The 26,290-nt window shown below is 52.0% G+C and overlaps 2 protein-coding genes across 6 annotated transcripts in view; one reads left to right on the top strand and one right to left on the bottom strand.

Annotated features, from left to right (window-relative positions):
- Positions 1 to 16,104, top strand: part of TMEM268 (transmembrane protein 268) — a 59,284-nt gene extending 43,180 nt beyond the window's left edge. For all 3 annotated transcript variants that reach the window (XM_075260209.1, XM_075260208.1, XM_075260210.1), the window contains one exon: positions 14,331 to 16,104. In XM_075260209.1, coding sequence (XP_075116310.1) covers positions 14,331 to 14,507 — 177 coding nt within the window. In that variant the 3' untranslated portion in view covers positions 14,508 to 16,104. The remainder of the gene's footprint in view (positions 1 to 14,330) is intronic.
- Positions 16,105 to 19,575: 3,471 nt separating this feature from the next.
- FLNA (filamin A) overlaps positions 19,576 to 26,290 on the bottom strand; it is an 80,988-nt gene continuing 74,273 nt past the window's right edge. For all 3 annotated transcript variants that reach the window (XM_075260156.1, XM_075260154.1, XM_075260153.1), the window contains 12 exons: positions 26,038 to 26,199; positions 25,751 to 25,954; positions 25,511 to 25,663; positions 25,087 to 25,209; positions 24,666 to 24,932; positions 24,250 to 24,387; positions 23,669 to 23,784; positions 22,579 to 22,711; positions 21,988 to 22,164; positions 21,669 to 21,887; positions 21,300 to 21,503; positions 19,576 to 20,740 (listed from right to left, as the gene is read on the bottom strand). In XM_075260156.1, the coding sequence (XP_075116257.1) occupies positions 20,553 to 20,740; positions 21,300 to 21,503; positions 21,669 to 21,887; positions 21,988 to 22,164; positions 22,579 to 22,711; positions 23,669 to 23,784; positions 24,250 to 24,387; positions 24,666 to 24,932; positions 25,087 to 25,209; positions 25,511 to 25,663; positions 25,751 to 25,954; positions 26,038 to 26,199 (2,084 nt within the window). In that variant the 3' untranslated portion in view covers positions 19,576 to 20,552. The remainder of the gene's footprint in view (positions 20,741 to 21,299; positions 21,504 to 21,668; positions 21,888 to 21,987; positions 22,165 to 22,578; positions 22,712 to 23,668; positions 23,785 to 24,249; positions 24,388 to 24,665; positions 24,933 to 25,086; positions 25,210 to 25,510; positions 25,664 to 25,750; positions 25,955 to 26,037; positions 26,200 to 26,290) is intronic.

Here is a 26,290-nt window from a genome sequence, read left to right on the forward strand (position 1 = left end):
ATGAACTCGGGGGCAGGTTGGGGGACAAGAACTGGGGGCAGAGATGGGAGGACAAGAAACTGGGGGCAGAGATGGAGGACAAGAACTGGGGGCAGAGATGGAGGACAAGAAACTGGGGGCATATGAAGGGGGGGCAAGAAACTGGGGGCATATGAAGGGGGGGCAAGAAACTGGGGGCATATGAAGGGGGCAAGAAAATGGGGGATATGAAGGGGGGGCAAGAAACGGGGCATATGAAGGGGGGACAAGAAACTGGGGGCATATGAAGGGGGGACAAGAAACTGGGGGCCATATGAAGGGGGGACAAGAAACTGGGGGCATATGAAGGGGAAAAGAAGCTGGGGACAAGAAACTGGGGCCAGAGATGGGGGGGCAAGAAACTGGGGCCAGAGATGGGGGGGGCAAGAAACTGGGGCCAGAGATGGGGGGGGGGGGCAAGAAACTGGGGCCAGAAATGGGGGGGGGGGGCAAGAAACTTGGGCCAGAGATGGGGGGGGCAAGAAACTGGGGGCATATGAAGGGGGGTCAAGAAAATGGGGTATATGAAGGGGGGGCAAGAAACGGGCATATGAAGGGGGGACAAGAAACTGGGGGCATATGAAGGGGGACAAGAAACTGGGGGCATATGAAGGGGGGGCAAGAAACTGAGGGCATATGAAGGGGGGGGCAAGAAACTGGGGGCATATGAAGGGGGGGCAAGAAACTGGGGGCATATGAAGGGGGGCAAGAAACTGGGGGCATATGAGGGGGGGCAAGAAACTGGGGGCATATGAGGGGGGGCAAGAAACTGGGGGCATATGAAGGGGGGGGCAAGAAGGGGGGGCAAGAAGGGGGGCAAGAAACTGGGGGCATATGAAGGGGGGGAAAGAAACTGGGGGCATATGAAGGAGGGGGCAAGAAACTGGGGGCATATGAAGGGGGGGCAAGAAACTGGGGGCATATGAAGGGGGGGCAAGAAACTGGGGGCATATGAAGGGGGGCATATGAAGGGGGCAAGAAACTGGGGGCATATGAAGGGGGGGGCAAAAAGGGGGGCAAGAAACTGGGCATATGAAGGGGGGGGCAAGAAACTGGGGGCATATGAAGGGGGGGCAAGAAACTGGGGGCATATGAAGGGGGGCATATAAAGGGGGGCAAGAAACTGGGGGCATATGAAGGGGGGGCCAAAAGAAACTGGGGGGCATATGAAGGGGGGCAAGAAACTGGGGGCATATGAAGGGGGGCAAGAAACTGGGGGCATATGAAGGGGGGCAAGAAACTGGGGGCATATGAAGGGGGGCAAGAAACTGGGGGCATATGAAGGGGGGGCAAGAAACTGGGGGCATATGAAGGGGGCAAGAAACTGGGGGCATATGAAGGGGGGGCAAGAAGGGGGGCAAGAAATGGGGCATATGAAGGGGGAACAAGAAACTGGGGGCATATGAAGGGGGGCAAGAAACTGGGGCCAGAGATGGGGGGGCAAGAAACTGGGGCCAGAGATGGGGGGGCAAGAAACTGGGGCCAGAGATGGGGGGGGGGCAAGAAACTGGGGCCAGAGATGGGGGGGGGCAAGAAACTGGGGCCAGAGATGGGGGGGGCAAGAAACTGGGGGCATATGAGGGGGGGGCAAGAAACTGGGGGCATATGAAGGGGGGGCAAGAAACTGGGGGCATATGAAGGGGGGGCAAAAAACTGGGGGCATATGAAGGGGGGGCAAGAAACTGGGGGCATATGAAGGGGGGACAAGAAACTGGGGCCAGAGATGGGGGGGCAAGAAACTGGGGGCAGAGACGGGGGACAAGAAACTGGGGCCATATGAAGGAGGGCAAGAAACTGGGGGCATATGAAGGAGGCAAGAAACTGGGGGCATATGAAGGGAAGGGCCTATGAAGGGGGGGCATATGAAGAGGAGGCAAGAAACTGGGGGCATATGAAGGGGGGGCAAGAAAATGTGGTATATGATGGGGGGGCAAGAAACGGGGCATATGAAGGGGGGACAAGAAACTGGGGGCATATGAAGGGGGACAAGAAACTGGGGGCATATGAAGGGGGGGACATGAAACTTGGGGCATATGAAGGGGGGACATGAAACTGGGGACAAGAAACTGGGGCCAGAGATGGGGGGGGCAAGAAACGGGGGGGAAAGAAACTGGGGGCATATGAAGGGGGGGCAAGAAACTGGGGGCATATGAAGGGGGGGCAAGAAACTGGGGCCATATGAAGGGGGGACAAGAAACTGGGGCCATATGAAGGGGGGACAAGAAACTGGGGCCATATGAAGGGGGGACAAGAAACTGGGGGCATATGAAGGGGGACAAGAATCTGGGAGCAGAGATGGGGGGACATGAAACTGGGGGCATATGAAGGGGGGAAAAGAAACTGGGGACAAGAAACTGGGGCCAGAGATGGGGGGACAAGAAACTGGGGCCAGAGATGGGGGGACAAGAAACTGGGGCCAGAGATGGGGGGGGGGGCAAGAAACTGGGGGCATATGAAGGGGGGGCTTATGAAAGGGGGGGGGGAGAAACTGGGGGCAAATGAAGGGGGGGCGAGAACTGGGGGCATATGAAGGGGGGCAAGAAACTGGGGGCATATGAAGGGGGGGCAAGAAACTGGGGGCATATGAAGGGGGGGCAAAGAAACGGGGCATATGATGGGGGGACAAGAATCTGGGGGCATATGAAGGGGGGCATATGAAGGGGGGCAAGAAACTGGGGCCAGAGATGGGGGGGGGCAGAGATGGGGGGGCAAGAAACTGGGGGCATATGAAGGGGGGCAATGAAACTGGGGCCAGAGATGGGGGGGCAAGAATCTGGGGCCAGAGATGGGGGGGGGCAAGAAACTGGGGGGCAAGAAACTGGGGGGCATATGAAGGGGGGACAAGAAACTGCGGGCATATGAAGGGGGGCATATGAAGGGGGGCAAGAATCTGGGGGCATATGAAGGGGGGGAAAGAAACTGGGGGCATATGAAGGGGGGGCATATGAAGGGGGGGCATGATATGCGGGGCATGATATGCGGGGCAGCGGGGCATATGAAGGGGGGGAAAGAAACGGGGCATATGAAGGAGGGGCATATGAAGGGGGGGGCATATGAAGGGGGGGCAAGAAACTGGGGGCATATGAAGGGGGGGCATATGAAGGGGGGGCAAGAAACTGGGGGCATATGAAGGGGGGGCATATGAAGGGGGGGCATATGAAGGGGGGGCAAGAAACTGGGGGCATATGAAGGGGGGGCATATGAAGGGGGGGCATATGAAGAGGGGCAAGAAACTGGGGCCAGAGATGGGGGGGCAAGAAACTGGGGCCAGAGATGGGGGGGCAAGAAACTTAGGCCAGAGATGGGGGGGGGGGGCAAGAAACTTGGGCCAGAGATGGGGGGGGGGGCAAGAAACTGGGGGCATATGAAGGGGAGACAAGAAACTGGGGCCAGAGATGGGGGGGCAAGAAACTGGGGGCAGAGACGGGGGACAAGAAACTGGGGCCATATGAAGGGGTGCAAGAAACTGGGGGCATATGAAGGGGAAGGGCCTATGAAGGGGGGGGCCTATGAAGGTAGGGGCATATGAAGGGGGGGCAAGAAACTGGGGGCATAGGAAGGGGGGGCAAGAAAATGGGGGATATGAAGGGGGGGGCAAGAAACGGGGCATATGAAGGGGGGACAAGAAACTGGGGGCATATGAAGGGGGGACAAGAACTGGGGGCATATGAAGGGGGACATGAAACTGGGGGCATATGAAGGGGGGACATGAAACTGGGGGCATATGAAGGGGGGGACATGAAACTGGGGGCATATGAAGGGGGGACATGAAACTGGGGGCATATGAAGGGGGGACATGAAACTGGGGGCATATGAAGGGGGGCAAGAAACTGGGGGCATATGAAGGGGGGCAAGAAACTGGGAACATATGAAGGGGGGGCAAGAAACTGGGGGCATATGAAGGGGGGGCAAGAAACTGGGGGCATATGAAGGGGGGCATATGAAGGGGGCAAGAAACTGGGGGCATATGAAGGGGGGGCAAGAAGGGGGGCAAGAAACGGGGCATATGAAGGGGGGACAAGAAACTGGGGGCATATGAAGGGGGGGCATATGAAGGGGGGGCAAGAAACTGGGGCTAGAGATGGGGGGGCAAGAAACTGGGGCCAGAGATGAGGGGGCAAGAAACTGGGGCCAGAGATGGGGGGGCAAGAAACTTGGGCCAGAGATGGGGGGGGCAAGAAACTTGGCCAGAGATGGGGGGGGCAAGAACTGGGGCATATGAAGGGGGGACAAGAAACTGGGGGCATATGAAGGGGGGGCAAGAAGGGGGGCATATGAAGGGGGGGCAAGAAACTGGGGGCATATGAAGGGGGGCAAGAAGGGGGGAATATGAAGGGGGGGGCAAGAAGGGGGGGCAAATGAAGGGGGGCAAGAAACTGGGGGCATATGAAGGGGGGGCAAGAAGGGGGGCAAGAAACGGGGCATATGAAGGGGGGGACAAGAAACTGGGGCCAGAGATGGGGGGGCAAGAAACTGGGGCCAGAGATGGGGGGGCAAGAAACTGGGGCCACAGATGGGGGGGGCAAGAAACTGGGACCAGAGATGGGGGGGGCAAGAAACTGGGGCCAGAGATGGGGGGGGGCAAGAAACTTGGGCCAGAGATGGGGGGGGGGCAAGAAAACTGGGGGCATATGAAGGGGAGACAAGAAACTGGGGCCAGAGATGGGGGGGCAAGAAACTGGGGGGCAGAGACTGGGGACAAGAAACTGGGGCCATATGAAGGGGGGCAAGAAACTGGGGGCATATGAAGGGGGGGCAAGAAAATGGGGGATATGAAGGGGGGCAAGAAACGGGGCATATGAAAGGGGGACAAGAAACTGGGGGCCATATGAAGGGGGGACAAGAAAACTGGGGGCATATGAAGGGGGGACATGAAACTGCGGGCATATGAAGGGGGGACAAGAAACTGGGGGCATATGAAGGGGGGACAAGAAACTGGGGGCATATGAAGGGGGGACATGAAACTGGGGGCATATGAAGGGGGGACATGAAACTGGGGGCAGAGATGGGGGGGACATGAAACTGGGGGCATATGAAGGGGAAAAGAAGCTGGGGACAAGAAACTGGGGCCAGAGATGGGGGGGCAAGAAACGGGGGGCAAGAAACTGGGGCATATGAAGGGGGGCAAGAAACTGGGGGCATATGAAGGGGGGGCAAGAAACGGGGGCATATGAAGGGGGGGACAAGAAACTGGGGGCATATGAAGGGGGGACATGAAACTGGGGCCATATGAAGGGGGGACAAGAAACTGGGGCCATATGAAGGGGGGGACAAGAAACTGGGGCCATATGAAGGGGGGATAAGAAACTGGGGCCATATGAAGGGGGACAAGAAACTGGGGGCATATGAAGGGGGGACAATAAACTGGGGGTATATGAAGGGGGGACAAGAAACTGGGGGCAGAGATGGGGGGGACATGAAACTGGGGGCATATGAAGGGGGGAAAAGAAACTGGGGACAAGAAACTGGGGCCAGAGATGGGGGGGACAAGAAACTGGGGCCAGAGATGGGGGGGGCAAGAAACTGGGGCATATGAAGGGGGGACAAGAAACTGGGGGCATATGTAGGGGGGAGCAAGAAACTGGGGGCATATGAAGGGGGGCATATGAAGGGGGGGCGAGAAACTGGGGGCATATGTAGGGGGAGGCAAGAAACTGGGGGGCATATGTAGGGGGAGGCAAGAAACTGGGGGCATATGTAGGGGGAGGCAAGAAACTGGGGGCATATGTAGGGGGAGGCAATAAACTGGGGGCATATGAAGGGGGGCAAGAAACTGGGGGCATATGAAGGGGGGGCAAGAAACTGGGGGCATATGAGGGGGGGGGCAAGAAACTGTGGGCATATGAAGGGGGGGCAAGAAACTGTGGGCATATGAAGGGGGGCAAGAAACTGGGGGCATATGAAGGGGGGAAGAAACTGGGGGCATATGAAGGGGGGGCAAGAAACTGGGGGCATATGAAGGGGGGCAAGAAACTGGGGGAATATGAAGGGGGGACAAGAAACTGCGGGCATATGAAGGGGGGGCAAGAAACTGGGGCCAGAGATGGGGGGGCAAGAAACTGGGGCCAGAGATGGGGGGGCAAGAAACTGGGGCCAGAGATGGGGGGGCAAGAAACTGGGGCCAGAGATGGGGGGGGGCAAGAAACTGGGGGCATATGAAGGGGGAAAAGAAACTGGGGGCATATGAAGGGGGGACAAGAAACTGGGGCCAGAGATGGGGGGGCAAGAAACTGGGGGCATATGAAGGGGGGGCAAGAAACTGGGGGCATATGAAGGGGGGGCAAGAAACTGGGGGCATATGAAGGGGGGGCAAGAAACTGGGGGCATATGAAGGGGGGCAAGAAACTGGGGGCATATGAAGGGGGGCAAGAATCTGGGGGCATATGAAGGGGGGGGGAAGAAACTGGGGGCATATGAAGGGGGGGCGAGAAACTGGGGGCATACGAAGGGGGGACGAGAAACTGGGGGCATACGAAGGGGGGACGAGAAACTGGGGGCATACGAAGGGGGGACGAGAAACTGGGGGCATACGAAGGGGGGATGAGAAACTGGGGGCATACGAAGGGGGGACGAGAAACTGGGGGCATATGAAGGGGGGTATAAAACTGGGGTTAGAGATGGGGGGACAAGAAACGGGGGTCATATGAAGGGGGGAAAAGAAACTGGGGGAAAAAGAAACTGGGGACAAGAAACTGGGGCCAGAGATGGGGCGGACAAGAAACTGGGGCCAGAGATGGGGGGGCAAGAAACTGGGGGCATATGAAGGGGGGCAAGAAACTGGAGGCATATGAAGGGGGGGCAAGAAACTGGGGGCATATGAAGGGGGGGCAAGAAACTGGGGGCATATGAAGGGGGGGCAAGAAACTGGGGGCATATGAAGGGGGGGGGGCGAGAAACTGGGGGCATACGAAGGGGGGACGAGAAACTGGGGGCATACGAAGGGGGGACGAGAAACTGGGGGCATTCGAAGGGGGGACGAGAAACTGGGGGCATACGAAGGGGGGATGAGAAACTGGGGGCATACGAAGGGGGGACGAGAAACTGGGGGCATATGAAGGGGGGTATAAAACTGGGGTTAGAGATGGGGGGACAAGAAACGGGGGGTCATATGAAGGGGGGAAAAGAAACTGGGGGAAAAAGAAACTGGGGACAAGAAACTGGGGCCAGAGATGGGGGGGACAAGAAACTGGGGCCAGAGATGGGGGGGCAAGAAACTGGGGGCATATGAAGGGGGGCAAGAAACTGGAGGCATATGAAGGGGGGGCAAGAAACTGGGGGCATATGAAGGGGGGGCAAGAAACTGGGGGCATATGAAGGGGGGGCAAGAAACTGGGGGCATATGAAGGGGGGGCAAGAAACTGGGGGGATATGAAGGGGGGCAAGAAACTGGGGGCATATAAAGGGGGGCAAGAAACTGGGGGCATATAAAGGGGGCAAGAAACGGGGCATATGAAGGGGGGCAAGATACGGGGCATATGAAGGGGGGCAAGATACTGGGCATATGAAGGGGGAAAGATACTGGGGGCATATGAAGGGGGGGCAAGAAACTGGGGGCATATGTAGGGGGGGCAAGAAACTGGGGGCATATGAAGGGGGGCAAGAAACTGGGGGCATATGAAGGGGGGGCAAGAAACTGGGGGCATATGAAGGGGGGCAAGAAACTGGGGGCATGTGAAGGGGGGGGGCAAGAAACTGGAGGCATATGAAGGAGGGGGCGAGAAACTGGGGCCAGAGATGGGGGGGCAAGAAACTGGGGCCAGAGATGGGGGGGCAGAGATGGGGGGGGCAGAGATGGGGGGGCAAGAAACTGGGGGCATATGAAGGGGGGCAAGAATCTGGGGGCATATGAAGGGGGGAAAGAAACTGGGGGCATATGAAGGGGAGCATATGAAGGGGGGGCATGATATTGGGGGCATGATATGCGGGGCAGCGGGGCATATGAAGGGGGGGAAAGAAACTGGGGGCATATGAAGGAGGGGCATATGAAGGGGGGGCATATGAAGGGGGTGCAAGAAACGGGGGGCATATGAAGGGGGGGGCATATGAAGGGGGGGCAAGAAACTGGGGGCATATGAAGTTGGGGCATATGAAGGAGGGGCAAGAAACTGGGGGCATATGAAGGGGGGCATATGAAGGGGGGCATATGAAGGGGGGCATATGAAGGGGGGCATATGAAGGGGGGGCATATGAAGGGGGGCATATGAAGGGGGGGGCATATGAAGGGGGGCATATGAAGGGGGGCAAGAAACTGGGGGCATATGAAGGGGGAACAAGAAACTGGGGGCATATGAAGGGGGGCAAGAAACTGGGGGCATATTAAGGGGGGACATTAAACTGGGGGCATATTAAGGGGGGACATTAAACTGGGGGGACAACAATCTGGGGGCATATTAAGGGGGGCATATGAAGGGGGGTATGAATCGGGGTAGAGATGGGGGGACAAGAAACTGGGGGTAGAGACGGGGGACAAGAAACTGGGGGCATATGAAGGGGGGACAAGAAACTGGGGGGACAAGAAACTGGGGGCAGAGATGGGGGGACATGAAACTGGGGGCAGATGAAGGGGGGGCAAGAAACTGGGGGCATATGAAGGGGGGGCAAGATACTGGGGGCATATGAAGGGGGGCAAGAAACTGGGGGCATATGAAGGGGGGGCAAGAAAATGGGGGATATGAAGGGGGGGCAAGAAACGGGGCATATGAAGGGGGGACAAGAAACTGGGGCCATATGAAGGGGGGACAAGAAACAGGGGGCATATGAAGGGGGGACAAGAAACTGGGGGCATATGAAGGGGGGACAAGAAACTGGGGGCATATGAAGGGGGGGACAAGAAACTGGGGGCAGAGATGGGGGGGACATGAAACTGGGGGCAAGAAACTGGGGCCAGAGATGGGGGGGCAAGAAACGGGGGGCAAGAAACTTGGGGCATATAAAGGGGGGGGCAAGAAACTGGGGGCATATGAAGCGGGGGCAAGAAACGGGGCATATGAAGGGGGGGCAAGAAACTGGGGGCATATGAAGGGGGGGCAAGAAACTGGGGGCATATGAAGGGGGGGCAAGAAACTGGGGGCATATGAAGGGGGGCATATGAAGGGGGGCAAGAAACGGGGCATATGAAGGGGGGACAAGAAACTGGGGCCATATGAAGGGGGGACAAGAAACTGGGGCCATATGAAGGGCGGACAAGAAACTGGGGCCATATGAAGGGGGGACAAGAAACTGGGGCCATATGAAGGGGGGACAAGAAACTGGGACCATATATGAAGGGGGGACAAGAAACTGGGGCCATATGAAGGGGGGACAAGAAACTGGGGCCATATGAAGGGGGACAAGAAACTAGTGGCAGAGATGGGGGGGGACATAAAACTGGGGCCATATGAAGGGGGACAAGAAACTGGGGCCAGAGATGGGGGGGGGGCAAGAAACTGGGGGCATATGAAGGGGGGCATATGAAGGGGGGACAAGAAACTGGGGGCATATGAAGGGGGGACAAGAAACTGGGGCCATATGAAGGGGGGACAAGAAACTGGGGCCATATGAAGGGGGGACAAGAAACTGGGGCCATATGAAGGGGGGACAAGAAACTGGGGCCATATGAAGGGGGGACAAGAAACTGGGGCCATATGAAGGGGGGGACAAGAAACTGGGGCCATATGAAGGGGGGACAAGAAACTGGGGCCATATGAAGGGGGGACAAGAAACTGGGGCCATATGAAGGGGGGACAAGAAACTGGGGCCATATGAAGGGGGGACAAGAAACTGGGGCCATATGAAGGGGGGACAAGAAACTGGGGGCAGAGATGGGGGGGGCAAGAAACTGGGGGCATATGAAGGGGGGCATATGAAGGGGGGCAAGAAACGGGGCATATGAAGGGGGGACAAGAAACTGGGGCCATATGAAGGGGGGACAAGAAACTGGGGCCATATGAAGGGGGGACAAGAAACTGGGGCCATATGAAGGGGGGACAAGAAACTGGGGCCATATGAAGGGGGGACAGGAAACTGGGGCCATATGAAGGGGGGACAAGAAACTGGGGGCATATGAAGGGGGGACAAGAAACTGGGGGCATATGAAGGGGGGACAAGAAACTGGGAGCAGAGATGGGGGGGACATGAAACTGGGGGCATATGAAGGGGGGAAAAGAAACTGGGGACAAGAAACTGGGGCCAGAGATGGGGGGACAAGAAACTGGGGCCAGAGATGGGGGGGGGGACAAGAAACTGGGGCCAGAGATGGGGGGGGCAAGAAACTGGGGGCATATGAAGGGGGGGCATATGAAGGGGGGGGCGAGAAACTGGGGGCAAATGAAGGGGGGGCGAGAAACTGGGGGCATATGAAGGGGGGCAAGAAACTGGGGGCATATGAAGGGGGGGCAAGAAACTGGGGGCATATGAAGGGGGGGCAAGAAACTGGGGGCATATGAAGGGGGGGCAAGAAACTGGGGGCATATGAAGGGGGGGCAAGAAACGGGGCATATGAAGGGGGGACAAGAATCTGGGGGCATATGAAGGGGGGCAAGAAACTGGGGCCAGAGATGGGGGGGGCAGAGATGGGGGGGAGCAAGAAACTGGGGGCATATGAAGGGGGGCAAGAAACTGGGGCCAGAGATGGGGGGGGCAAGAATCTGGGGCTAGAGATGGGGGGGCAAGAAACTGGGGGGCAAGAAACTGGGGGCATATGAAGGGGGGACAAGAAACTGCGGGCATATGAAGGGGGGCATATGAAGGGGGGCAAGAATCTGGGGGCATATGAAGGGGGGGCATGATATGCGGGGCATGATATGCGGGGCAGCGGGGCATATGAAGGGGGGGAAAGAAACGGGGCATATGAAGGGGGGGCATATGAAGGGGGGCATATGAAGGGGGGGCAAGAAACTGGGGGCATATGAAGGGGGGGGCATATGAAGGGGGGGCAAGAAACTGGGGGCATATGAAGGGGGGGGCATATGAAGGGGGGGCATATGAAGGGGGGGCATATGAAGGGGGGGCATATGAAGGGGGGGGCATATGAAGAGGGGCAAGAAACTGGGGGCATATGAAGGGGGACAAGAAACTGGGGGCATATGAAGGGGGGCAAGACACTGGGGGCATATTAAGGGGGGACATTAAACTGGGGGCATATTAAGGGGGGGCATATTAAGGGGGGACATTAAACTGGGGGCATTTTAAGGGGGGACATTAAACTGGGGGCATATTAATGGGGGACATTAAACTGGGGGGACAACAATCTGGGGGCATATTATGGGGGGCATATGAAGGGGGGTATGAATCGGGGTAGAGATGTGGGGACAAGAAACTGGGGGCAGAGACGGGGGACAAGAAACTGGGGGCAGAGATGGGGGACAAGAAACTGGGGGCATATGAAGGGGGGACAAGAAACTGGGGGCCGATGAAGGGGGGTATAAAACTGGGGGCAGAGATGGGGGGGACATGAAACTGGGGCAGAGATGGGGGGACAAGAAACGGGGGGCATATGAAGGGGGGGCAAGAAACTGGGGGCATATGAAGGGGGGGGGCAAGAAACTGGGGGCATATGAAGGGGGGGCATATGAAGGGGGGGACAAGGAACTGGGGCCAGAGATGGGGGGCAAGAAACTGGGGGCATGAGATGGGGGGGCAAGAAACTGGGGGCATATGAAGGGGGACAAGAAACTGGGGCCATATGAAGGGGGGACAAGGAACTGGGGCCAGAGATGGGGGGGGCAAGAAACTGGGGGCATGAGATGGGGGGGCAAGAAACTGGGGGCATATGAAGGGGGGACAAGAAACTGGGGCCAGAGATGGGGGGGGCAAGAAACTGGGGGCATGAGATGGGGGGGCAAGAAACTGGGGGCATATGAAGGGGGGACAAGAAACTGGGGCCAGAGATGGGGGGGGCAAGAAACTGGGGGCATGAGATGGGGGGGCAAGAAACTGGGGGCATGAGATGGGGGGGCAAGAAACTGGGGGCATATGAAGGGGGGGCAAGAAACTGGGGGCATATGAAGGGGGGGCAAGTAACTGGGGGCATATGAAGGGGGGGCAAGAAACTGGGGGCATATGAAGGGGGGCAAGAAAATGGGGGCATATGAAGGGGGGGCAAGAAACTGGGGGCATATGAAGGGGGGGCAAGAAACTGGGGGCATATGAAGGGGGGGCATATGAAGGGGGGCAAGAAACTGGGGGCATATGAAGGGGGGACAAGAAACTGGGGGCATATGAAGGGGGGCAAGAAACTGGGGGCATATGAAGGGGGGCAAGACACTGGGGGCAGAGATGGGGGGACATGAAACTGGGGGCAGAGATGGGGGGGACATGAAACTGGGGGCAGAGATGGGGGGACATGAAACTGGGGGCAGAGATGGGGGGACATGAAACTGGGGGCAGAGATGGGGGGGGACATGAAACTGGGGGCAGAGATGGGGGGGGACAAGAAACTGGGGGCATAGATGAGTGGAACAAGAAACTGGGGGCAGAGATGGGGGGACAAGAAACTGGGGGCAGAGATGGGGGGGACAAGAAACTGGGGGCAGAGATGGGGGGGACAAGAAACTGGGGGCAGAGATGGGGGGGACAAGAAACTGGGGGCAGAGATGGGGGGGACAAGAAACTGGGGGCAGAGATGGGGGGGACAAGAAACTGGGGGCAGAGATGGGGGGGACAAGAAACTGGGGGCAGAGATGGGGGGACAAGAAACTGGGGGCAGAGATGGGGGGACAAGAAACTGGGGGCAGAGATGGGGGGGACAAGAAACTGGGGGCAGAGATGGGGGGGGACAAGAAACTGGGGGCAGAGATGGGGGGGGACAAGAAACTGGGGGCAGAGATGGGGGGGGACAAGAAACTGGGGGCAGAGATGGGGGGGGACAAGAAACTGGGGGCAGAGATGGGGGGGACAAGAAACTGGGGGCAGAGATGGGGGGGACAAGAAACCAGTTTCTTGTCCCCCATCTCTGCCCCCAGTTTCATGCCCCAAGTTTCTTGTCCCCCATCTCTGCCCCCAGTTTCATGCCCCCAGTTTCTTGTCCCAAGTTTCTCGTCCCCCATCTCTGCCCCCAGTTTCATGCCCCCCCTTCATCTGCTCCCATTTTGTTGTCCCCCCATATCTGCTTCCAGTTTCTTCCCCCCCCCCCCTTCCCTACATTAGCCTCAGTGTGGTTGGACTTACCTTGTCACCCTCCCCCGCTGCTCGCTCACTGCACATAGTTGTCGGGCGGCTAGCTGTGTGTGGCATATAGGAGGCAGAGCGGGGGCCAGTGTCTGGTTGCTATGACAGCCGGAAGCCTTGCGCTGCCTCCCTGGCCTGTCAGTCTTTCGCTCTATTGCAGCCTAGGCAGGTAGACTGCAGTAGATGCGCCGGTATTATACAGTGCATTGCAGAATACCGGCACCTCTATTGCAGTCTACCTGCCATACGTAGCCAGCCGCCCGACACCTATGTGCAGTGAGTGAGCGGAGAGAGCGGTGGGGGAGTATGGCAAGGTGAGTCCAACCACACTGGGGCCGATGTAGGGGGGGACATGAAGCTGGGGAATGTGGTTGATCCCTGGGGACACCCCCTCCCCAACCCCCTGTACCTGCTGCACTGACCTGTTATGTGGTTTGTCGGGTGCAGCAGCCTCCTCCTTAGCCGTCCGCGAAGTGTGTAGGTGGCCTGGGATAGCAGTGGCGCCGGGACCATGTGGGCTGCCGCCATCTTGCTCACTGTGTCCCTGCTGAATCAGCATGCCCACCTTCAGCCCCCAACCTATGGTGCCGCAGCCCTGGCTCCAGAGCCCGCCCACAGCCTGCCATGCACCAATAGGAGGTGCGTGCACAGATCAGCGCTGGCGGAATGCCAGCTGCTACAGCCATGCTGGTGGGTTCTTTGGAGGGTCACGGTGGCGATTTGGGGTGAGTGACCCACATTTAAAGTAGCCTATTACCTTTTCCTGGGCTGTGTGTGTGTGTAATTTCCCCAAAATCCATTCAGCCGTTTGTTCCTCCATCACAGCCAAACACACAAACATCCAAACTCACAACCTTTCACCTTTATAATATATATGATCCTATTAACAGACTATATAAATCCTTAGACAATCCCTTTAAGGTTTTGGCCATCTGTCTTGTGTATATAGCTCCTTTAACCACCGTATAACATTACTACAGGCCTAAATTGATAATATAAGCTAGTAAACTACATTGTAATCTAAGTAACAAACCTCACACTAAGGTGTAGGACAAGCACAGCTGGAGTGTTGGAGCTCGGCTGAGCTTGTCCCAGAAAAAGCTCTGCATGTGTCTTCTTCATACGAGTACCCAGGAAATCTCATTCTAAGACATTTTGTATCCCAGGTGATGGCTCGGCAGCTGCTGATTATATCAAGTGCCTGCTATGTGCGTCTTCTCACCTCTGGACAGCTGCCGCGGGTCCATGCCGCAGGACATACGGGTGTCCTTGATGTCCCATGTCTATGTCAGTTCATCGAGAGCAGCATACTTACATCAGGCAATTGTTTCACATGTATGTAAAAGGAGAATGTGAGTCCTGAGGACAGCCATGATGGTGAGAGCTCTCCTAGGAGCAGAGTCCGGCGGTCACTTACATGGATGACATACCGCTGCTGAACAATCTCCACACACATCCAGCATTTTATGTAGAAATCATTGGGCTTGTGCTCCCCGCTGAGAGCAGATGGTGCCTGAAGCAGAAAAATCTCTGCAACACGAGTGGCAGCTACTTAGGAGGAAACGCAGTTGTGACAAAAATAACCACAAAGTGGGGACCCTCCCAAAGTAATGGCTCAAAATGATCAATCTGATGAGGACAGACATGTTTACTAGAGAAACATTTCATCCTGTGCAGAAGACACTGCCAGAAAAGCGGACTCTAGTAGCCGCTGCCTGACCTTGACCATACAACATACAAAGCACCTTCTGCTAAAGGGTATATGGCGCCATGATCAAAAGATACCCAGGCTGTAACCGGATACCTTTCCCTGCCCGAACACCAAAACTTCAAGACATGGACAACTCTGGAGTTCTCTGCAATAGCCAGTTGGAGTGTTGTCACTGTAAGTAGTTGTATAGTGTGTTAGGCTGTAGAGCACATACGCCTTTCTACCTCTTATATACTATCAAGACATTACTGGACTCATCTTGTATCTGTATTATACAGATCACCAGGTCTTATCTGCTGAAGTATGGAGCAGAGTATACAGTAGACTGACAAATGCAGATACAAATACAGACTTAGCATTGATGTACAATACAGATACAGATTTAATAGGCACTTTCTATGGGCATTACGGCCTGTATGTATCGCAGACTAGGGTTATACAACAACTAGTCAGTGACCCACGCCTAGGACTCCCTCACTAATGTAAGTCAATGGACAGAGGGTCCTCGGGATCACATTGTGACTCAATTCGCCTACAGGGTAATGATCATTGATTGTGTAACATGAGTCATTACCAGATAGGCCTGAATTAAGACTTGACTATAGCAATAGATCTGATGGCCGATATTAGCACAACACCATCCAGATCGTGAGCAGCGTGCGTGGAAATACACTTCTGGGCCATCACAAAATGGCCTAAGGTCTAGTTCACCTTCAGAAAGCAAGTAAACGGCACTGACACCCTACACCGTCCTAGGCACAGAGCATAAGCTGGGGGACCGGAGGAGGCCATGCTTGCTTGTGTTCTCAATTATAGCAGGCTAGGGCTTCTTGCACCCCCCAGTAGTTGCAGCAGGGCTCTTTTACCTATTATTCACGTCCTTCCAAGCATTACTCATTGCCACAGTGTCTAATGGAAAGAGACCATTCACATGGCATATGTTGGACTGTCCATTTTCACAGATCCCTAAATGCACTGAAATGTATAAGAAGGATCCATGAAAACTGGCAAAATGGCTGTGAAAACATTGTACATTTTTCAGAGTTTCCGGCAGATTTCCAATACCAGTCTTTTTCTGGGGTGTCTTGGGCTAGCAGAGGAAAGAGGCTCCGGCCAGTGGCGTAACTAGGAATGGCGGGGCCCTGTGGCAAACTTTTGACATGGTCCCCCCCAAGAGGGGTACATGGGCTTGCAGGCTGTATGAGAACAAGAGAGTGACGTGAGGTGCAGAGTGTGTATAAGCAAGAGGGGGGAAAAAAAGGGGGTACAAGCAAGAGGGGGGGAAAGGGGGTGCAAGCTGTGTGCGAGCAAGAGGGTGATGTGGAGAGGGGAACCCCCATTTCACCACACTCTTGCTCACCCACAGCCTGCACCACCCATTCCCTCCTCTTGCTCACATAGGGTGGAATGGGGGGGGTGCAGACTCGCACACAGCCTGCACACCCATGTACCCCTCAATATCGTTAAAAGATGGACTGTGGAGGAGGCAGATCTTCTCCTCTCTATCTTCAGGCCGCACCCGCTGCTGCAGTAAATGGGGCCCGTTATGTGCTGAGTTACTCCAGCAGGTAACGGCCTATTGAAAAAATAAATCAATCTTTAGCGGTAGCGGCTGCCACCAGGCCCCTGGCTCCAGCCCATTCCCATGCACCAGAACTGAAGTCTATGTAAGTTCGGGACTGGTATAGATAGCCTTGTGTCCGGTCTGCCACTTTCTATCTTATGCGCCTGTTTTGTGTCATGGGAGGAATTTACTATTCCCTCTATTGTCTTAGCAGACTGTAGTGTGAACCTAGCCTTAGTTTAAGTGTCTGTTGCTCTCATCTGTCTCAGTGTGACTATAGACAGTGACAGATGCAGCCCCCTCTTCTGTGTGTCCTGTGTATAATACACAGCGAACGAGTCTTCCATTGTCCCCCCCCCCTTTTAAAAAAAAAAACAAAACAAAACTTCTTCTGTTAGAAAAGTGTCCTTTGTGTTTACATTATAGTCAGTGGGACTGACCCAGATGGAGGGGACTCAGTCCATAACCTTGTTCCAGCTAATGGTTGTTGTGTCAGCCCATGGATGACATTAATAAACTGTAGTGTGAACACAGGGAGAGTCTGCATCTCCTTTACCTAAAGGGGGTAGAATAAATATGGACAGAAATGACCCCATGCCTGGAGGTTTAGTAAGACTGGACTGTGGCTGAAGTGTCTATCCAAAATCACTAAGGCAAACCTCCCACATGCACAACTTTTTTTTTTCCCTGACACGTTTTAAACACAGACTATCGTCAATGGGGTCTACTGGGCTCTGTATGTTGACTGCCCGTTGTTCTGGTCCATCGGAAGACCAGAACAATGGAACCTAACACAGATTGCCTATTCAGCACTTTATCATTCTGCCTTTGTTGTAATGAGACCTCCGGGTGCACTTGTGTTTATTTACACACCAGGCTGGTCTCCGCCTTCCTAATGACAGGGGGCGTGTCTCAGACTACCTCAGAATCCCTGAATGTACTGAAGCTGAACCATAGGCACAAATCACTGCTCTGCTAATAGGGGAAAAACAGCAGCGGGATCTGAGGACAATAAGTCGCAGGAAATTGATACGGCCTGACAGTGGCTTTAACTTTGAGCCGCATTAACTTCGGAGACAAGTTTAAACATTTTTGCTATATAAATTAAAAATTTTGCAGAGTTTTAAAGATTTTTCTCTACCCATGTAAATGTCATCATCTGTTTGGTCACCAATGACTAAGACCATAAAAGCAGGAAACCAGCCATGATGTCCTTATTGTGGCCACGTCATTAGGAAGCGGGACTGAGCATGCACATGATGGGAACCCGGCCACAATAAGGAAATTGAGTCCAGACCACAGAAGGTTCCTGCACTCATGGTCATATCCATTGGCAACCGATCAAGACAACAGATATCACCACTAAAAGGAAGTTTGAAAAACCGCAAAAAAAAATAAATTTACACTTGCAAAAATTTTTTTTACATTTTCTAAAATTTTAATGTTGGTTGCATTCATGGGAAAAACCTCTAAAGAAACCGACAAGGAATGCTGAGAAATCGGGGGTTCATGTTAACAAAATGTCTGCAATAAAAGTACTGGAAACAAAGTCATGTATCAGTCTGGTGAATAGACAGGACACATTACATAGAAGGGGTTGTAGATCCCAAACTTTACCGCACTGCATGTGGGATGACTGAGCCGTCTCTGGCAGGGATTTACTGGAAACTCTGTGTGTGAACATTCCCTTACATAGACCGCTTCTTCCCCCTTAGTAAATACTTATGCTCCAGAATTGTTTCTTGTGGAATACCTTTTCTTATAACGCTGCGACCCTACATAGTCCTGGATGGACAGTGTGAGGGACTCACCTCGACTTGTGACACCCAGTCATCAGTTTACCCCAGGGAGGTATAAAAAAGGAACAAAACATTGATGATCCAGAGTTATTCCATACAGATCAGCAGAGGTGAAAGTACATCTCCACTCCTTATATTCATTGGCAAGTTTCTGCCTCAGCTGGGTAATGTACAAGTGAACACACACACACATGTGAGGTTACAGGTTCTGTATGCAGGGCCAGCTACTTTTCATTGGAGCCCCAGGCTAATAAGGAGTCGGCCACATACAGAGAACCTTCAAGTTGGTATATAGCGAGCATTCCTGAACAGTACCCACGAGATCCAGGCAGTCAGAAACAAATGTGATATTTCACTGAAGGGCTACAAAGCAGTTGACGGCAGGAGAAACCCTCTGCATTTATTAATCCTAGCACAACGCAGCCAGATCATTAGTGATGAGGAATGGCGAACGTCATATGAGAAGGAGCGGTACGGGCTGTGGCAGCCTGCCAGTGTGGAGAGAAGCAGGGCCCTGATAGATGTCAGTGATATACAGTGCTACACCAGACTGCAGGGTGCAAATTGGTGGGATCAACCAAACATCAAATGTATACAGATGCTTTTGTTCTTAGGGATATAAGCCTACACCACAGGGGGCGCTGCTTAAGAGTTTACCAAAATATGCTAAAATTTCAGTGCAAAGTCCTGACACAAAGGTAATAGGGGATACAAATCTGAATTACAGTAAAAGGGATTTTCCAGGCTTAAAATATTGATGACCCATCCTGAAGAACAGACACTCCCACCAATCAGCTGTTCTCAGTAGGTGATACACAGAGCAGGAAGCAGACAGCTCCATTCTCTGGGTAGTGGCCAGACCAGGTACTACAGATTAGCTCCCTAAGCTGCAGTGACTCAATTCAGCCACTACACAGAATAGCGCTGTCTGCTTCCTGCTCTATTCTCTATCAGTGTAGAGAACAACTAATTGATAGGGGGTGTCAAGTCTTGGCCCCCATGGATCTAATATTAGTGACCCTTTTAGGATAGGGTATCAATATTTATAGCCCAGAAAACCCTTTAAGATACAGAACATTTTTTCACTGATAAATCTGGAGCATTTTAGATTTTGTTTCCTTATTTCTAGTACTGCAGATCCTGGTCCAGAGGGGGCCATTTCTTCTAGTAGATGCGAGGTCATGTGAACTAGGCCCTATACAAACCCTGTGTCAGCTGCCCCATAACTACCTGCATTGCTAAAGACCATAGCTGGAAATCTGCTAAAATATGGCCCCAGACCAGTAAGGAGAACATGACCACTTCATACACATCTAAATATGAGAAACAGTCTAAAGGAGGATTAAAAGCAGAATTTTATTGTTATCATTAAGAGCAAAGTACTGTAGTCGTGCACAACAAAACAAAAAAAAAAACTATTTTTAGAAAAATAGACAAGATTTGGTTAACTGGAAGCAATCCAATTGGAATGGCCTTTGGAAGGTGAACCAGCTTTGCAACCCAATGGAGGATCTCAGAAGTAACCCAATCTCAGGACGACATAAAAACATACATACAGTATAACACTAAGGGGGAGGGAAGGGCACGGCATCACCCCCTCTGAGGGGACCTAAATATTCTTGATATGTTTGGAGGGCCAGCACGAATATTTAGTGATCAGGATTCTTACAGGTAGTGGTTGCTTTAAAGGTTTAGTAACTTTGTGTCAATTGTATTCATTGCCTTTAGCCGCTTGTGGTGCACATTACTATGGAAATATCCACAGGTTGTAGAAAATAGAGAATATCTGAGTTATTTGTAAGGGGTGAGCAGGCTACGACTCCTGCCCTCCCACAAAACACCTTCTGCCATCTCAGAGATCCCTTATGCCTTACAACAGTTAAGGGTTAACAAACAAATGTAAACAAATACAGGGGGCATGACAGCACACGGGAGCAAGTGGCATACAAAAGCAGCCCTTCCAGGGCAAGGGATGGACCTAGACCAACTTGTTTTTAGCAGCCGACTCAAATTATTACAGGATAGAAGAAGTGCCAAGTTCACCCAAGGACTGCGCACCAACTGTCTGGCCATCCCTCTTCCCTATAATATGACCCAAATGCACCCGTTGACACTTTGCCCCTTCAGTGCCACCAGGGGTTAATATGGCCATTGCATAAACTTGGAACCAGCTAAGCAGAAACCCCCAAACCCGAGCCAACCCTCTCACCCCTCAGTCACATGGGGGGGTTGTTGGGAGTAGGGCAACTGTACATTAGACACGCACACAGAGGGTAAGGATGTTTGGAATCAGGACAAGGGGACTTGTGGTAGTTTAGGGCACAGACACGTGGTAAGGGCTGCCTGGAATGTGCTCATCTCCCCACTTGACCACCAGGATGTAATCTCCCTTGTCCTTCAGGAGGTACGTAACGTTGTACAACCGATTTCCAAGATGTTTCACTACGATTTCTTCACATGGGGTTTTTGGTCCATGAACCCCAACAAGCAGCATATTGTTACCTAGAGAAAAATTAACACACTGTCATATCCATGCACAACTAAGGCTCTGTTCACATGTGTTTTATCTTCTAGTTATAGGAATAACTGGCCGGCAGGTTTCAGTCATGTGACCTGTCGTTTTAGTGCAGCAGGCATTGGCCATTTTTCCATTGGCTACTAAGGGCATGTTCACATGCATATTGTCCTTTCCCTCACCTAATGATAGACAAGGGTCTATTTGTGTCTTTAGGGTTCCTATAACAATCTAGAAAAACTGACCAGCGCAGATGTGAACAGAGCCCAATGTGGAACCAGAACTGAACATTAGTAAATCTGTGCCAAACCGCATTAAAAAGTGACCACATGTATAGAGATTGGACGCCCTTCCCCTTTGTGCCCACTGAGGGCGTAGACAATATTTTAGATATTAACAGTCATTGTAGAGAATACATCTATACAACATACATATCGCTTCTCTTCACCATTTGGTACATACTGAGCCTACTTGAATATGGCACAAGTCTGATATGTGCGCCACCTTCACCCATGTAACACTGGTACTAATCTGTAGGGGACTCACCAGCTTTGCTGCAGTCTACTGTGAATGAATTCTTCTGGCCGACAAAGGCTTTGTTCAAACCAAGACCTTTGGCAACTACTTTGCTGGCATCAGATGACACCCTTGGTAGGGCTCCTTGCTGTGTGAAGGCCTCACTTTTTGTAACAGAATCTACAAAGACTGAAGACGACTCGTGGAGGCTGTGACTTGCCACCAGGCGGGGCCCTAGAAAATATAGGGGTTAAAGGTTCAGTGCCAAAACCCAAGATACAGACCACATCTACAAGACACACGACAAGGAATTGTACACATTATACCAGAGGTTTCCAAATATAAATGAATACATAGCAGAATAAAATCAGAGATATATAGAAAAGTGCAAGGACGTACCAGTTATCTTTGCTTTGAATGGGCTTCCAACAATATGATAGGGTCCACCATATTTTATGGAGATCAGGTAGCTACCAGGAGCCATTGGTGTGTAAGTCACTTTGTAACCATCTGCACACTCTTGGCAATCCATCTTGACCTTGGATGGTCCGTCAATTGTCACAGTCAGAGCCCCAGAACCAGCGTTTGTGGTGTTCACAATAAACTCTGCAGCATTTCCTGAGATGGGAATAGGATCAGATATGGATCTACTCCAGTACATACCCATTACTGCGGACTGAAGTCCCCGAATGTAAGAGACTTCAGGCCTAAAACTTACCAGTGGTGCCACCTTCTAATCCAGGTCCATATGCTGACACCATTCCTGGGTCTCCAGCCTGCCCTGGCTCTCCGACACGAACTTTAAATGGACTGCCAGGGATGTGGGAACCATTGAATTTAACATCAACCAGATACAAGCCATTCTCACGAGGAATGAAGCGGACAGCATATTTATCTGAAAGAAATCACACAGTCTTATACATCACATTCACTGGGCTGGGAAACTATTTAATGGGTTGTTCTATTAGGACATATGGACAGAGGGGGTCCTGAGAGGATACTGAGTGGCTCTGGTTCAGGCCATTCTTTGTATTACAAAGGGCAGCCAGTAATCTGAAGGCACCATGTTAGGTTACTGCATCTCCATCCTGGTACTGCAGGGGAGATACCTGGAAGGTCAATCACCCCCCCACCCCCCCAAAAAAAAACAAAAAAAAAAACATAAAGTAACCATTTTAAGGGGGTTATCCAGCTTAATAAAACTGATGCCCTACCCTCAGGATAGCCTCTCCAGCCAACAAAACAATAGCCTGGACACAAACAGCTTAAAGTCCTAAAAATCTGCACTTAAAGGGAATCACAATCCTACCTTCATCAATCTCCGTCACATAGCACTCCTCCAGTGCCCCTGAAGGGCTGTGTACTTTGGCATCTAGAACTCCTTTGGCACCATTAAGACTTACTGCAAAAGATGCTGGCTGGTTGACCTTTAACCCTGACTCCTAAAAGCACATCAAATGGTTTAGAAACACTGAAAACATGCAGTTTGCAATCATCAATCTCCACAGGCCATTAAAACCAACCTGTCCTGCTCCGGTTTAATGAGGGAAAGGACGCTCGTGAAGGAGAACCTGGCAGTGCCATACTGTTACATATGCAGCAATACAAGGATACAATAGTGGACACGTGATCTACAGTCCAAGGCTTAGGAAACATGACTGACTGGGGTCACAAATGCATCAGGTCCTTATTTACTACTGCAGGCAAGCAGCAATAAAGAGGTTTCTGATAGGCCTCAAATGCAGACCGGCGAGTGTGACCAATGTCCTCCTGCAGTGAGGGACGCTCAGCCAGCCATGAGGACACTCCATGAAGCTGATGAAATGGTTTGCAGAAAGATGCAAAGAAATGGAAAAAGCAGCCTGAAGAGAAGCAGGACCCTGAACGGCCACTTAGAGCCTTCAGCGATGCCACAGTAAGCCAAAGCCATGGTTCACATCCATTTTCCTCTCCCTCTTTAAACACTGGCAGGATAAAGTAGCAGGTCGCTTCCTGTTAAAAGCCTTTAAGAAAGACACGAGAAAAACACATGGAGAGCCTCCTGAGTCAGCTGGGAACCTACTGTAGAAGGGATACTTTGTATACTTGTTATGGATTACACTGATGTGAAGCGTTAACATCTAACCATGTCCTGTAGGTGGCAGCACTTCTACTACAATCACCTCTATAATAAGACAGTTTATATAGTAGCTATATAAGGGGCAGTAATGGAATCTGATCATCTCGAGGCCAGGAAAACTGATCAAATTAAAAGCAACCAAGTCAATGCCAAGGCAAACCATGGTGTTCACTGCAGCACTGAGCTGGTCTAGAAATGAAGGCCGGGGGTCTTGACAGCTGCTCAGGAGACAGATTCTCTGCCCAACCAGTACGGGCTGAGGTTTTTCCCAGTGCCTCACCTGAAGACTAGAAACAGTGAGTCTGCGAGCGTCGTCGGTTGGAGATCCCACAGGAACGATAAATGGGCTGTCTGGGATGTGCTCATCGTTGAACTTGACAGATACTTCATAATCTCCTACAACAGAGCCAAAGAAACATCATTTAGTAGGACGACCCCCAATAAAATACAACTTCACCAGCATTACAAACAAATGTATTAGGCCCTGTTCACACAGTGGAGAATGAAGAGGAATGCGAAACCCACCTCAGACCCCTTTACCCCCCCCCCCACACCCGATGAATGGGCCTAAATCAGCTGTGGAACTCACAGTAAGATGGAGCCAGACACTAAGCCACTGCCCACTGAAAACAATTGGGGTAAGAATCTACATTGATTTTGGCAGCTTCAGATTCCACCGTGTGAACAGGAACTTACAGAACATAGGAATAAAATCCAGTGATTTGGGTGCATTTATTGCAGATAGTATAATAGGAAGCATCTTTGTACAGCCCTGCCAGGACATTACAAGCGCAGAGAGCTGAGGCGGCTTTGGCGAGATTCCACACACTTCATAATCTCACAATCCTACTACAGACTTACCTGGTTCCTGAACAATGTAAGACACACCACATGAGCCATCTTTTCTATCTTCGAAAGCAATTTCTGCTTTGCTTGGTCCTTCCACTGCAATGGACAGACCCCCAGCACCGGCTTCTCTTGTCCAAATGCTAAACTCAGCTAAAGAAAAAAATAAATGCACATTATAACGCTTAGCACAAACCAGTGTAAATATGGGAATATTCACTTATGATGAAATGCTACAAATAGCCAATATTGCTATAGACATAGAAATACAGAGGATCAGGGGCCCCGCAGACAGAATGGCGGGATGAAGAGAAGGAGACAAGCTATTCTCCTTGCTAATTTTCTTGCACCCTTCAGATCTATTGTGAAGCTACAGCCTGCTAATCCATGCCCATGTATACACATCCCCTAAAGATATCTGCATGTTGTACCTGGGGTTCCAACCTCTGCCCTCTCCAGGCCTGGTCCACCAGCTCGGACTTTATGTGCTCCACCTTCACCCAGGGGCCCAACAGTGAATTGGAATGGACTTCCTGGAACATGCTGACCCTTGTATTTGACGCTGACTGTGTGAACACCCATTTCAGTAGGGACAAATCGGATGCAGTAAGTGTTGTTTTCGCCTTCCATTATTTCTGCGTCATGAATTTTGCCAGATGGACTTGTAACCTGAGCAGTCATATCATGAATACTGATTTCTGCAAATTTTGGGGAAAAAACAAACAAACAAAAAAACCTCAATGTAGATTGACCAAATAGTCACAGGGGGGTAATTTAGGGATTTAGGAACACTGCTGAGTATCTCATTTGAACTGAAAGAGTCAGTATTCACAACCCATCTACTTGACTTACCAGGTATTTTCAGGCTGAGATCACACTGGCTTCCAATATTTGCCACAGATGGCGCTGTTCTTCTACGTGTGATACTCTCCTTCACCCTTCCTTCTCCTGTGACTTTGACAGAGAACGGACTGCCTATATAAAATAAGGACAACGCATTATACCAAGTGACAGATGGCAACTTATTTTATTAATCAATAAAGACGTGAATTCACTCTAGTTCTCTTAACACCCCCTCCACACACACACTCCACCCCCCAGAGGATTGTTCTGCAGCACCACATCTGTCCTCGAGGCTGTCTGGCATTGCTGTTCATTGAAGTGAATTGGGATTGATGAGCTATAACACCAGACCCAGCCTATGGGCAGACTGGACACTATTTTTTGGAAGAAACCTGTCATGTGTACATTTCGCATGCTATAGGGTATAAGATACCTGGTACATGCTGGTCAGCAAACTTTATGTTGATGATGTAGTTTCCAGGCTCTGTCGGACAGTACGTCACTTTGCATGTTCCATCTTCTAAGTCTTCTGTGTTGATATCTACTTTACTGGGACCTTCAATAGAAAGGCTAAGACCGCCATAACCTGCAATAAGCAAGAAAAGTTGGCTTCCTTTCTAGGAGTTTTCCCATTGTTATACAGCACTTTACCATTTTAGCATGAATGTCTTACCTGCTTCTCTAGTGTCAATGATGAACTCTGCCGGCTCAAATGTTCTTCCTTCAGTTAAGCCTTGGCCAGAGACAATTACGCGACTTGCGTCACCAATCTCTGACTGGCTGATCATTACGGTGATGGGACTGTTGGGGATATGGTGGCCATTTTTCTTAATGCTAACAATATGTTCTCCAGTCTCCTTGGGTACAAAAGATATACCTGCAGATACAAAGCAACAAGGTGAATACAAGGCAGAACCTTCAAGTTGATCTTAAAGTAAAAATTCCAAAGCGAAGACTTGCCTATATGCCCATTGCGGAGCCTCTTGAGAAGACAGGGCTCTTCTCTTCCAGAAGGAGAGGTCACAGTAGCGGTCAACTGGCTTAGATCAGTCTCAGTGATATTGAGTGGGATATCAGCAGCAGAGCCAACCTTCAGTTGGGACAAGCGCATGGTGTCATCACCTAAAGGAACATTACAAATTTTATTGAACCCACATTCTACAATGGTGAACCTCAAATTCTTATACACCCAATGTTACACAATGTTTCATTG

The sequence above is a fragment of the Leptodactylus fuscus genome, chromosome 11 (assembly GCF_031893055.1).
Source record: "Leptodactylus fuscus isolate aLepFus1 chromosome 11, aLepFus1.hap2, whole genome shotgun sequence".
NCBI classification, from domain to species: domain Eukaryota; kingdom Metazoa; phylum Chordata; class Amphibia; order Anura; family Leptodactylidae; genus Leptodactylus; species Leptodactylus fuscus.